The sequence below is a fragment of the Phlebotomus papatasi genome, chromosome 3 (genome assembly GCF_024763615.1).
Source record: "Phlebotomus papatasi isolate M1 chromosome 3, Ppap_2.1, whole genome shotgun sequence".
NCBI lineage: Eukaryota > Metazoa > Arthropoda > Insecta > Diptera > Psychodidae > Phlebotomus > Phlebotomus papatasi.
In genome coordinates this window covers 67027263-67042179 of record NC_077224.1, presented here as the reverse complement: position 1 = coordinate 67042179, position 14917 = coordinate 67027263, and the positions used below count along the sequence as shown (strand labels likewise).

The following is a 14917-nucleotide window of genomic DNA, read 5'->3' as shown; positions in this document are numbered from 1 at the left end:
TACGATATCCCGTCGAATTTGTTAAAATTGGCCTCTTTCATCTTTCCTGATTTGAACTCTAGTTGCCAATTTGTTTTCTTAGATAGTTACTCTATTTAAATCAATAGAATTTGTAATGAATTAATTCACAGAATTTAAATTCAGCGACCGTTAAGACGTGTGTTTGACAGGGGCTCCCAGACCCGCCATAATAGATAAAAAAAAATATTTCTTTTCAAAAAAATCATCTATTAATCTGTAGGAAACTAATTACAAAACATAAACATTCTATATCAAGTATTTCTGGTACATTGACTGAATGGGTTAAAGCCCCTACACATTGGGGACAGTTTTCGTCAAAAATTGCATTTTTGGCAGAATTTGGACGTTTCCACTTGCAACAGTGCAATTCCTTCAAAAAAAATTTTTTTGACTAAAATTGCTCCCAGTGTGTAGAAACCTTTAAAGTCCTACTAAAAAAATCACACAAAACTACAGTGTGCAGAGTTTTACTTTACTTTCTGTAATAAATAATTCATTCGACACGATTTGCGACTTTCAGATTTCCGAAATAGTGACATGAATTCATGACTGATTTTTTGGATTCTAGAGAAATTACCCATTAAAAAATAGAAAACAATTTAATAAAAAAATTGAGAATAATAGAGCAAAAACGACCAAAAGTACACCAACTTCGCGGAATGGTCGAATTTGTGAGATAGAGAAGCCTGTGAATATCTTTTTTCCTTACACATTTGGGCTCATATCATTCATCACCAATCTAAATTTTTTATTAAGTCAATTAATATTAAGAGTAGATAATATGCGCCAATTTCGAAACACAAAAAACCAATTACGATCAATCTCATTTTGCATTTTTGACGCATTTTCGAGAAATCCCGAAAAAAACATGGTTTTGGAGGGGAAGAGGAGGATTGGGGGAAATGAGGGGCTTGTTAATTGTTGCAGGCTCGACTTTTGGAGGGTTCTCCGAAACTCACAAGCCTCTTATCTAACCGTGGGGGTTCTACATGTGGTAACAGATGGATGGACAGACAAACAGCGTGACATAATTTCTAAGAAGTTATCTGAAGCGTGAACAAGTGAACATTATATTGAGAAGAGTGGTTCCCGGAGGGTGGGAGATGGAAATTTTGAGGGAGTGAAAAATAGAGAAATTACAGATATATACTGCTCTCTTGTGGACTTGGAGTAGTAAAAAAGAATAAAAGGTTTCTAGAAAATCTTCATTTGTGGGAACTTTGCTGACAATCGGGAGTTGAAATTTCATTCGTTTAGTCGTTTAGGATTATTCACGTATCGGAAGAAGTAGTACGCCCATTAAGGGGTTAAATCGGTTATATAATATAATCTAGTCAAGTTGAACTCCCAAAAAATAAAAAGTAAAATCAGGTGGATATAACGGATATAACCCCTTAAGGGGTTACATGGGTCTCTCAGGTCAAAAAAAATCATTTATTTTTTATTTTTTATTTTATAGTATAATGTTTGAAAAATTTTATCTGAAAATTTCAAGTCAGTCGGAGTAAAACTCTAGGAGGTAGAGCAGTTTGTAAAACTTTAAACGCGTTTTTCTCAAAACACCGTTTTACAATGTGGTAGTCAAGATTACACAGAGTCTACTGAACCGATCTTTCTGAAACTTTGCATACTTGTTTTGAGAACTATTATCTAGTGTTCGAACAAAGAATTTGCACTTCCTTTAATCAGAACCATATTTACAATACAAAATGTGTTGAAAAATAGGGTAAAATTGATACTTTTTTACAAAAACTTTTGCCAAAAATCCAAATTTTGTTTTTTTTTTCAAAAATCCTTCGTTCATCCAAGGGTACAACTAATCCTCTAACAGAGTATATTTGTTTTTTTTTGATTTCAGATAAACCTACTGGGAGAAATCCTGCCTACCGCAAGGTCCGTTTTTTTTGAGGAATGGTTCCAAAAATCAGCTACCAACGGTTGAATTTTCAAATTTTTTCAAATTTTTTTTACTTTAATTTTGTTCTAAAGTTACTCTTTCATATCCCAAAAGTTGGAATTTCTAAAATATTTTCGACACAATAAATTATTGTCAGAAAAAAGGCTTATTTTTGACTTGAGAGACTCATGTAACCCCTTAATGTCCAGGAGGCATTGCCAGGAGGACCAATAAATAGGAATGAGTAATCCAGGTTTCCTTTATTAAGTTTTTCTGTAGCCACTGGCAGTTCTTGGTGGATGAGAATTGTAAAGGTCTGGGCACAGTCTATCTACTGATCCACCAAGACCTCTTTTTAGGTCAGTGCAACACAGAGGAAAAACCAAACAAAAAGCATAATAAACTCAAAAAAAATTCGAAACTTATTATATATAATGGAAAATCGATAGATTAAAACTTCTCTCTCCTTGAGTTCGAGCAATAAAAATAAGACATTACTTGGAAAGATGTTGAACGTGGAGAAAAGTCTGCAACAGAATTGCACATTTCAAACGCTTGCAGCAAGATGTTCGCTTTAAAAAAAGCAAAATGTCTTACACTGTGTTATTTTCGTTATTTTTCCTGTTTCATCCTCTTTTTCCAGCTATCATTATCACACATTCACTACATTTTCCACAGTTCACCAAGGATATAAATACAGAAAGGATAAGCATGAAGTGGACAAGAGATATGCGGAAGTTTTCTTTAAATTTCTGACAATATCTTAAATTGAAACATTCCATTGTTCAGAGTTGAATTTTGCTTAAATGGCAGATTAAAGATAATACAAAAATATTCAGAATATTTTCGTGACTCGTCAGTTTTTTTTCTGGTAGCATCCTTTATGTTTACCACTGATTTATGCAGTCACTCACTCCAATAAAATTGTTATGAATAAAAAATTTGAATTCGTAACATTGTAATCCAACATGCTGTATATACAGTTTTTTATGCTTGTATTTGCCAATGTCAATAAATTTCTTATTTAGGACCAGAAGAGAAAATCATTTCGGCATTTGTCATGATATCTTACAGCGATAAAATTTTACAAAATAAGAGACTTTGTCGTGAATTGTGTTCTTTTCCTTTATGAGACCATAACAATTTTATTTGGCATATTCTTGCATTTTTATATGATTTTTTAACTCTAAAAATCGATCAATATAAGCTCTTATTGGTTTATTAGAAAATGCTAATCTGATAAGATGTATAAAATTAATCTTTCAATATCAGATAACTAATCGATGCTGATAGTCCTAAAGACTTTTTAAACTCGAAACATTATGTTTTTTTTTCTTTTATAATTTGTTAAGTTTTAAGTTTGATGTATGATTAATTTTATTTCTGAATATCAATCTTTCCTGTGTTAACCCTTGAAGGACGAGCGGGTCAAAAATTGGGGGTCAGAGATATTTTTTTCTTGGATTGATTTATCTGTAACCTAATCGTCCTTAACTCTTTCGCGTCCATAGGGTAATATGACTCGGGGAAAAAACTTTTTTTTGGGTATTTACATTAATTGAAATCTATCTGTTCGTGCACGACATCATAATAGAAGGATGTAAGATTCTTGGTTTATTTTCTCAAGACTCCAGTTAGATTTCAATTAATGTAAATAGCCAAAAAGAAACTTTTTTCCCCGGGTCATATATGACCCTATGGACGCGAAAGAGTTAAAAGCATAATATATTATTTTACGGAAAATTACTGAATGGCAATAAATGTGGACTTTTCTTTACGTATATCTCCATTTAGGGCTACATCTTATGCCAAGAGGCATTGTAGCGCAGTACTAGTAAATTTTCACTTAACTAATTAGATTATTTAATAAAAATTAGATTGTTCAGATAATGAATTCCGTTCAAAACATTTATCACGATGCAGTGTCTAGAGAATATTTTGTGAAATATGAAAAATAGAAAAACAAGTTACTAATAAAAAAAAGGAAAAAATTGCAAATTGACTTTAAAAATTTCCATTTAGCTTTAATTTTTACATGGATATTGTTTTCTGTACTGCTCGAACTTAAAAAGTGGGCAGTTACATAATTTACTTTTTTTCAACTTGTGACACGGCTAGGTAAGAGATATCGACTTCCGGTCTTTGACGAGACCCCCCATAAATCAACATTATCTAGGACAGTCTTTTATTTTATTTTTCCCAACACTGTCTCCTTCCTATCCCTCCAAAACCAGATTTTTTTTGGTTTATTTCGAAAATGGCTTCTACGATTTTTTTCAATTTCGGATATGTTTTAGAGTTAATCAAGATGAATATTTCATCCTTGGACACATATGTTCGAAAACCATTTCGATATCGAATTTTCGAACATCAAAGTTAAACCACTTTGGAGGGCCTATTTGCCAACCGATTAGCTTAAATTCTGATTTCTTGAAAGATCTTGAAATTTTCAATGCGTATGTATCGGACATATCAGTAGTGAATCGGTAATATAACCCGTAAATTATTTACTTTTGTCGAATTTTCTTTTTTATTATATTTTATTTTATTATACACATGCAAAAATATTTTAAAACTTACTTTTCTTAAGCAGTTTTTATTATGTGCCCAAATATTATTAGTATATATATATTATTATATTATATTATTAAATAAATATTATTATATTATTAGTATGTGCCCAAAAAGCATGTGAAAAAATAATACACGGATAGCTCTTTCTCGTGAGTTCGAGCACTCCGCAAAGGACGCTTTGCTATTTTAATTATTTAATTTATTTAATTTTTGTTTCATTTGTAATCAAAATTTCCATTTTAAAATGATGGCATTAAATGAACTCTCAGATGGCTCTAAATGTGGAAAAATTGCACTACATGGAAAGTTATCTTTTAAAATTGTGAAATATTCTCGGCAAATGGCACCATTTTTAGTTTGATTTAAAGGGATTTATCATAACAAATTTGATTAACACTAATTAAAATCGATTTTTCTGATCAAAACAACTTTTTTACTGATCAATTTTAGAAATTACCCAGGCGAACATATCGTCCTCATACGAAAATGCCGTTAAATCATTCCTATTAAAAGTTTTTCAATATCAAAGATTAAAAAGGGTCTAGATCTAGAGGGTGCATTTCTCAACAGAATGGTATCATGTTTGGGCTTGTTGGAAAGATTTTGAAATTCCTGACAAGCTTGAAATTTTAGCTTCAATCTCTGTTTTTATCTAAGATCCAATTACATTACTTCTAATGTATTTTGAGCAATATTTTGAATGATTTAGGTTCAAATTGGTTGTGAACCGGAAATGAACCGGTTATGAATCAATAAGTAATTTTTGGCTAAAAATCAATTCTATTACTCTTAAAACTGATTTGGGGGGATCTTTTGAGTGATTTATAAATTGGTTTAAATGGGTTAAGAACTGGTAAACAGTAAATGATGCGAAAGTTGTTTTGAGGTATAGCATCTAAATCTAAATCATAAGTCCGAGTATTTCGCAAGGCCTCGAACGATATTCCACCCCTTTTTCCTATTTATTTCGATTATTAAAATTATAAAACTTTATAAAAAATTAAAAATTATAAAAACCCTTTGATTTTAAACCGAAGTTAAAACTTGAAAAATCAGTAGTAAATTCAAAATATAAGTTTTATGACAGAAATTGCACTCGATATTACTGCTTCTAACGTATTGCTATAAACTAATTTTCGTCTCAAAATGATTGACCTTAAAAACCCTTAATTACGAGGTGAGAATAAAAATTAAAAATTTTCCAATTTTTCTTCTCAAATAATTTTTTTTTAAATACTGCTACTCTGATTTATATTTTTTAGATTATTCTGCTTTTTCTTCAAGTTCGAATAATAAAATTCAGTTGAACCATTTTGATTACGGAATAGGACCTCAGTCTTAATAGCGTTTTTTTTACAATAATTTTTATAATAAATTTAAAGTTATCAAATTTTTTGAAGACAGATTTGACTTTTACTTTAACCCTCTAACGGTGTTTTCTTCCATATGTGAAAAAAGTTCTAAAACAATGTTTTCTATAGGATAGGGGAAATGCTTATAATTTTGTCCAGTTTCTTATTTTGGACACTTTGAGGATAACATTGGACACTAAAAATAAATTGATTAAAATGATGGATTTTTATTCCAATACTTGATGAATAATGAATTCTATCTAAATATTTGTTCTTTTTGGAATATTTTAACACTAAATACGTTAAAATTTGAATATGATTTGAGTTGAAATTGCTTTGTTGAAAATTCAGTGTGAGCAATTGCTTACGAGAAATATGACAGAACTTCGTGGCTTACTTCAGTCTTATTTAGTTTTGGTGAAGTACTAACAAAGTTTGTTCGCTGTTTTTGAGTAATATTATTGAATATTCATTGAATATTGTGTTGATTCATGTTACTGATGATTTGTACATTTGACCTGAAGTGAGATTTGCCTTGTGAATTATATTTTTCGTGTGAAAAATGGGAAATTTTTTTAAGACATTCACCAGTGAGGTGATGATTCTTATTTTGGACAGGTGTTTTTCTCACGAAATTTCGTGAAGTTTTAGCTTTTGTGATGACTAGGTTGGACAAATGCCTGGAGAAACAAAGGAGCATCATCTCTACGAAAGAGATGCAGTGAGAAATGCCTTGAAAGGCTCCCGGAAAGGGCAGGGAATGAGCGAATCCGCACGTACTTGGAGTACCGAAGTCAACTCACTTTAGTGAATGATATGGAAAGTTTCTGGGCTTCTTGTGACATTCCACGTTTCCCTTACATGATCAGGGAGAGGACTTGGTAAGATTGGTTCATAAAATGAAGAACAATGGGCATCCTGTTGAGGCGGATTATCTGTCCAAATTAACAGACAAGTTGTAAAAATTAATAACCAAGTTGTCCAAAATAAGAGTCAAATTCACCTCTACATATCAATTCATTTTTAAACGTATTAAAACTAATTTTAATAAAAAATAAGACGATAAATAGCTTGCTAAGTTTCTAAACAACCCTTCTGAAAAGAGAGTAACAAGAAAAGTCAATTAGTATTGAAAATATGGCACTTCAAACTTAGAATATCGATGCTTATATGCAGACTGTCCAAAATTATGAGCACTTCCCCTAATTATGATCCAATAAAGTCGAAAAAACCATCCATTCTTCATTATCTTTTTTAGTTTAGGCGCTAGGTGAGAAAATATAAAAAAATTTTTGAAACTCTTTTTGATTCTAAAATTCACATTTTTAGTTTTTTAAATTTTTTTTTTAAATAAAATATACAAAGTAGAATGACATATCTTACAGTAAAAAATAAATTTATTTTAGTCAGATAACTTTAAATCGGTATTTTTATGGAAATTGGAAATGAGTTATTTTGCACAAATATTTTTTGTTGCTTTAACTCTGACCTGTCACACAAAACTGGGAATATCAACGAAACGAAGAGTCAAAATGAGTTCAAACTTTCAAGAGATGTTTATAAGACTATTACCGAGGACACTATAGCACTTTTAAATAAATAAAACCTTTATTGTCGCTGTAAATGTGATTTTTGTGAAGACCCCCTGGAGGCGGTCTTACCCGTTAGAGGGTTAAAAAGTGTAAAGTAGGGGAGACTGGGGCAAGACTTGTCAAAACGCATATTCAATTTTTTCACGAGCTCTGAAAAAAACTTAAACGTTTTATAATGAGCATATTCTTATAGGAAATTTACTGCTCTGCAACATTGCAGAAGACTATTTTCCTCTATCTCGAAAGAAATGTGATTTTCGAATAATTTTCTAAAAGTCGATTTCGTGGAAATTCTCAAAATTGCTGGGGCAAATTTTGTCAGTCTTCGGATAATTTGTAACGTTTTACTCTCGCAAACGTTAAAAATATCAAATAGACATATTATTATATGAAATTATTCCTCTACAACTTTGTCGAAGATAATTTTTCTCTCTCTTAACGAGAAATGTGCTCAAATTAAGCTAATCAGTATTGATATTTTCTGTAAGAAAACTATTCCAAAAATAGGGCTCAAAATTTCATTATTATTATTTTTTTATTTTACATAATTCTTCCTCGAATCCCTTAAAACTTTGTAAGTTTAAGAAGGTTCATGAAGGATATCTATGATAAAAATTTCAAGCCTCAGTCTCTTTTATTTTAAAAAATAGTGAATGTTGAAATTTTCGTTCGTTCCCTAAAGATTTCGGGAAATTCAAGGCATTGGACCAGCTATTAAAATATACTATAATGGATCAAATCAGTCAAATTCATTAAAAACGTATTGAAAATTGAGGTTCGAAGCTTGTGTCGTCCGAAGGTAGTGCGCTTTCCCTATCCAAAAAAATCAAATTTAGAAAAACCTGAAGAAGGATCTTTCTGCCAACAAAAGCAGATTCTCAAATGCCTCAAATAAAAGAAAAAAAACGGCAATTTATTATTTAAGGTGTCATTAATTGAATTGGAGCATTGAGTGGTGTCACTACCCTATCTCAAAACGGATGGTTTATATTGCTGGCTCTATCACTTTGAACAAAAATGAACTTTGAATCTTCAATATCTAGAAAATCTAACCTGCCTATATTTATCAACTCTGAGCTCATTACATGAATTACTTGCAAACAATTTGCTGGTAAATATTGTTTTATGCTGCTGAAGTTACTTGCCAAGAAACCACCAATCTCTTCAATAGAAGCAATTATCTGGTACATATTCAATCATTTTAATCTCATTCTGTGGGCATAAGTGAGAATATCCCTTTTGTCACGCACCATTTCCCATCTTAATTCTTTCAATCTACACAGCCTGGGAGTCTTTCCCAGGGCACGAGTCCTTCTCTTAAATTGATTGTCCCATCCAATTTGACTCCCTGGAGCTCGTGGGATTAATTGAAAATGCATAATTTGTGTGGAGATCCTCTCTATCTCTCTTGGCTCAGACTTTGAGTGGGATTTGTGTATAGTAACAGGGGCGGGGGGGGGGGCATGGGCAGGATTATCTCTCAAGAGGACCACGTACCTGCATAAATGACACGGGAGTTTTTGTCCCAGCACAGTGAATGTGCTGTCTCTGAAAGGCCAAATTGTTGGACGATGTTGAGGTCCTTTGACGTATCCCAAACAAAGATACTGTGGTCTGAACGATTCCTGTCATAGCCCATTGCCAGCAGATTTGTCTCTGTCTCACTCCAGCCCAGACTGAGGCAGGGACGTGCGTGCTTTGGCGTGAATTCAATGTTTGTGTCGGAATTGGTCATGAAATTGCAGAGAACTGCTTTTCCATTCACCAGACCAGCGGCTGCTGTCAGGGAATGGGGCTGGAAAGAGGGGGCAGTGCATCTGATGTACACATATCTTGGCTCGGACACCTGGAGGACTCCATGAGTGCAGGGAGAGAGGTCTAGGTAGGCATTGGAAGTTACTGAGAGATTTTGCCGGAGGCTTGTATCCACTTTGTACACATTCATTTCGCAGCCCCATGTGTAGAAGTAGTCGGGATTCCGGGGATACCAATGGAGACCTTCTATAGAGCTCATTTTTAACACTTTTCCACAGCAATTTCCACTGAAAAACCACAATTTTTCACACACTTTCACAAAACACACCACAATGTTTATGTTTTTCGCCCAGCTGTCTTCTCTCTTATCAATCCCGTGCTCAGCGCTCTCTCATACAATGTGGATAAAAATTGTACTAAAATCTGTTAGGGGAATTTGAATTTATTGCATTTTGTTTTTCTGTTTTATATTTTCTTCAATATAAATAATTATATTGATACAATATAAATTAATTAATTTAGTAATAATTGTTCAATCTTGTCTTTGAGATTTATGCGAATTTTCTAATCTAATAGCTTCAACCGCTCCAACACATTGATCTTTTACTTGGATTTTTCTAATTCCTGAATTTGTTGTTATTTTCTTCTTTCATTTGTTGGTTTTTATTACTCTTCTTATGGTCTTTTCTTTTGATCTTTTATTGCTCTGAATTGCTTTTCACTTTAATTCAATTTGTAACAATTGCAGCGATATGATGTAAATTGTTTTTAAAATGTTATTATAATTAACCAAGAATTATTCGAGTCTTTTTTATGTATCCAAAGTTTTACAATTTTAACCCATTCAGTCAATGTACCAGAAATACTTGAGATAGAATGTTCATATTTTGGGATTAGTTTCCTACAGATTAATAGATGATTTTTTTGAAAAGAAATAATTTTTATCCATTATGGGGGCGCAGGGAGCCGCCCTCAAACACCCGGTAACGGGTGTTAACGGTAACTGAATTTAAATTCTGTTCATTCATTCATTACAAACTCTGTTGATTTAGATAGAGTAACTATTTAAGAAAACAAATTGGCAACCAGAATTCAAATCAGGAAAGAGGATGAAGGTCAATTTTAACAAATTCGACCGGATGTCGCATTTTCCGTCCGCCATTTTGAGCAACATTTTTGCATGACTTCACGTGAAGCGAGAAGAGAACAACAAAATGTAGGGGAAAGTTCCCATGCTTGATACCATTGGAAGCTTCGTAATGACTAAATTTTCTATGTTTCAAAATATATATGTGACTCATCGCAACCATATTATAAAAACTATGGGAAAATGGCCAGTTTTTAAAATATATTGTTGAGTCACATTTATTGAGAAACATAGGAAAAATTTAGTCATTACGAAGCTTCCAATGGTATCAAGCATGGGCACTTTCCCCTATTCTCATCTCTGACGGGCTATTTTGTCCAAGTAATTGAAGGACTAAAGCAGAGGTGTGCAAGAAACCGTTGAAACCGAATTAACGCCAAATGAAACATGTAGGGGAAAGTGACTATGCTTGATACTGTAAAATGATGTCCGAGTTTTGGATTTTTTTCCTGACTACCACATAAATCGCAGCGTTTTTTCCACTATGACAAAAAAATGTTTTACTTATAAGGTTCATAATCCCACCTGAAGTAATTCCTGGAAATCCTTCTGATTTCCTCAGAAGGAAAATGAAAATACAGTGGCGATTTTTATAAAGGTTGGACCAGATGCCTACCTGTATAGAGATTTTCCCTACCTATATAAGCCTATTTTCCGCTGTAAATATTACACCGAACACAAAACGTGACACATTAATATTTAGACAGAACTCTAATCTACCTGATTAATTTGTTTGCACATGGGATAAGATAATAAAGAATCACTTTTAAGCAATTTTTCTAGGACGTATTTTCACAACAAAAATGAAACCATTCTTCTAAAATATGAACACGAAAGTTGAAGGTTATGTCAATTGACACAAACAAAAATAAAACATGTGGTGATTATTTCGCTAAACAATTCTATTTTCCAATGTTTAATGAATTTTTAAGTTAATAAGTGAGTATAGAAACGTGGAGAGGAAGACCACCTAAGTTCCACCGTTGCCTTGTGAAGCCTGATATCCTCTAAAAATTTCTTTCGAGACACGCACTACTCCCTGAAGATATCCAATCTACACAGTAGCAGAATTAGGGATTTGGCTCAGGATTAAAGCTTTATCGGATGAACAGGACCATCAGTATAGATTTTGAGAAACCCTCAGGGGCAGTTGAGCATCTCAAGCGGATTTTCGTAAGATACCACTTCCGGAAACCATTGAACTCAAAGTCCACTGCTGACTTTCCGGAAGATCAGGATTCCAAAGGCTGCAGAAGTGTCCTGTCCCTAGTTTTCGTTCTGTTTTGGGAAATTTCCTGAAGATTATAGTCTGCATTGACTGTCTCATCCAAACTGTTGCGTTTCTCGCTTCTCACTTTGTTTTTCACCATCTTCTGGATCTTCTGCGTAAATAAATAGAATATATTTTATATTGTATTTATCGCTAAAATGAATAAAATAATTAACTCACCTTACTTTGAACTGAATCACAAAATGTTTCACAATCTTCATGAACTTACTTCTTTTGAAAAAAAAAAAACAAAAACAAAATATGAAAGTGAGGTTATGTTAAAGATACACAGAAATCAGTTGTAGGAGCTTATGGGAGATGTGATTCTTTCATTGTGTAATCGGTTTTTGCAATCTTGAAAAAATATTCTTATGTGAAAATAATGCAAATTTGTTCCATAAATACTCAACTGCGGCATAACTGAATCAGATTATTTTTGGTTTATTGACTTTAAGTTTTTTTCTTTCTAGATTCTAGTATTCGATCAAATCGCATGATTGCAATAGGTGTGAAGACGAAAGAATCTGACATAATGACAGTGAATTATCAAGCATGGCTCTTTCTTATTTTAAAGCATGGACACAGGCAGGATTTATTAATTTTCCACCAGCTACACAACAAGGCTTTCTTATGAAAAAGATTTTTCCAGAAATATTAACCATGGTCAACCCTCAATGACCTGTAATTGAAATTTCTTTTGATAAATAATATTAACTATGAAAAATCGTATGAAATATCATCCATCGAAATTACAGATTTGGGTCTATTTTTGATTTTTGCTTCCCAAAACTGGGAAAAAAGGGCTACGCTCCTAATTTTTTCAGGAAATGTGAGGCTTAGGACTAGCTATTAAAATATATTGCCATGTGGCACAATTATTGATTAACATAGGAAAAAATTAGTTATTATCAAGGTTGGACATTATCAAGCATGGTCACTTTCCCCTATGTCAATGGTCAAAACGCTACTATAACAAACTTATTTTGACGTTAATTCGGTTTCAAAGGTTTCTTGCACACCTCTGGAGTAAAGTAACTAAAAATCCATTCTCGGCAGAAACTCGAATATCAATTGCCCTGGAATAAATCATCTAAAATCACTCAATTTGTGTATTATGTATAATACCATGGTAAGGAATGGGTTAAGGAATCTACACACTATGAAAAAAAATCCATCAAAAAGAACAATGGGTAAAATTTATGGGAGCTGGTCCAACACCCTTCGCCAGAGATGGGACTAGGCCCATTTTGTTGGTGTTGGTGTATGACTTAAAATTTACCGAGACCCAAGTCAAAAACGACTGTCAGTCCTTGGGAAATTAACAATATCCAATCACAATTTTGACAATTTATCGAGGGGTTACTCAAGTATGGAATATCGACACATTTTTCCGCTAGAATCCATAGAATCCATGGAATCACTGATCAGATTCTGATAGAATCTCAAATGGAATCCATACAGAATCACTAGAATCAATTGGAATCACTGGAATCAAATGGAATCACAGAGAATCCCTTATTTACGATTGCTATCATTTTGACAATATGATTCATGAAATTTAAGAAGTATTCCTGAAAATATCGATTAATGATAACTTTTACTTTGTTGAAATTATGTAGCTTTTTGTTTCAAAAAGATTTTGCTTAAAAAGATATTTCACAGCTCTCTCTTTGAGTTCGAGCAGTAAAAATAAAAATATAAAAAATATTAAGATTCAATCATTAATGTGAAAAATTGAATTTATTTTCACTTTTAATCTGAAATATTTATTATACAGCAAAAATCTGGGAATTTGCAAAAAATATCTTTTAGATTCCTACATCAAAACTAATCTACAATGCTGCAAAGGATTACCCTAACTCCATAAATCACAAATCCAAGTTCTTCTGATTAGTGCTCACCTTTCGATCAAGATTCCATACTACTCGCACAGACAAATGACTTTGTGTAGATAATTTTCGAAAAATAGTGAATAATCTTCAAAAATCATTTTATTTCGAAAATTATATTTGACTTCCCGTCGAACTTTTTGAAATACGCCTTCATCCTCTTTCCTAATTTGAATTCTGGTTACCAATTTGTTTTCCTGAATAGCTACTCTTAATTTAATAGAGTTTATAATGAATTGATGTAAAGCATTTGAATTCAGTGACCTTTAAAACCCTTTAAGTACGATTTGGTCACCCATAGAGAAAATAATTTTACTTTACTTCCTAAAGTTATTTCTGTCAAATGTTCGTACGTAATCGTTAAGTAGAAGGTTGTAGAAATCTACACTGAGAGAAATCCGAAAAGTTAAAATAACATTCCGGAAATGTTAATTTTACCCTGCAGTATTGATCCGAAAACGGTGTAAATATTACCCTTTATAGGTGTATTATGGGTTAAAGTTACCCTTCTTTCATGTTGATTTTACTCTTAAAAGGTGTAAAATTAACATTAAAAAATGTTGATATATTTTTACACCTAAAAAATGTTAAAGTTATGACGAAAAAAAGTTAATCGCACACTTTTTTTCTCAGTGTAGAATACTCTTTTTTGCAAATCTCCAACTGTTTGATATAATACTAAATATTTCAGCTCAAAAGTGACGAACTTCCAAATTACCGTATTGATGAGTGATTTATTTATTTACTTTATTTATTTATTTTTTTTATATTTCTAATTTTTTTCATCAAATTCCTTTTGGGAATATAAATATTATTTTTCATTATAGTGAAAATTATCATTCATTAATACAGTCAGAAAATATTAATTTTTGGGCTCTTTTTTGTAATTATCTGTTGGATTTTAAAAGGCCAGATGTAAGATATTTCATTGCTTTTGTTTTATTTCATTATTATTGTTGATTTTCGGTCACTGAATAGCGTTCCGTCCTTAACCCTTTAAAGACGATTGGAACACCGCACTGAGAAAAAAAGAGGGTGCGATTAACATTTTTTCCTCATAAATTTAACATTTTTTAGGTGTAAAAATATATCAACATTTTTTAATGTTAATTTTACACTTTATTAAGGGTAAAATTAACATGAAAAAGGGTACCTTTTACCCCTAATACACCTAAAAAGGGTAATATTTACATAGATTTCGGATCAATACTGCAGGGTAAAATTAACATTTCCGGAATGTTATTTTAACTTTTTCGGATTTCTCTCAGTGCGGTGTCCCATAAAGAAAATAATTTTTCCTGACTACCCAAAGTTATTTTTTTTATGTTTGTATTATGTTTGATTTAAGCTTTAAATAAATATTTTTAGATTTTCCCTCTGACTGCTACATCTACGGGAAAGTGCCCAAGCTTGATACCTT

At 32.2% G+C, this 14917-nt stretch overlaps 1 protein-coding gene across 1 annotated transcript in view; it reads right to left on the bottom strand.

Annotated features, from left to right (window-relative positions):
- LOC129807264 (GATOR complex protein MIOS) overlaps positions 1-9578 on the bottom strand; it is a 72483-nt gene extending 62905 nt beyond the window's left edge. The window contains exon 1 of the mRNA XM_055856411.1: positions 8934-9578. Coding sequence (XP_055712386.1) covers positions 8934-9450 — 517 coding nt within the window. The 5' untranslated portion in view covers positions 9451-9578. The remainder of the gene's footprint in view (positions 1-8933) is intronic.
- Positions 9579-14917: the final 5339 nt, after the last annotated feature.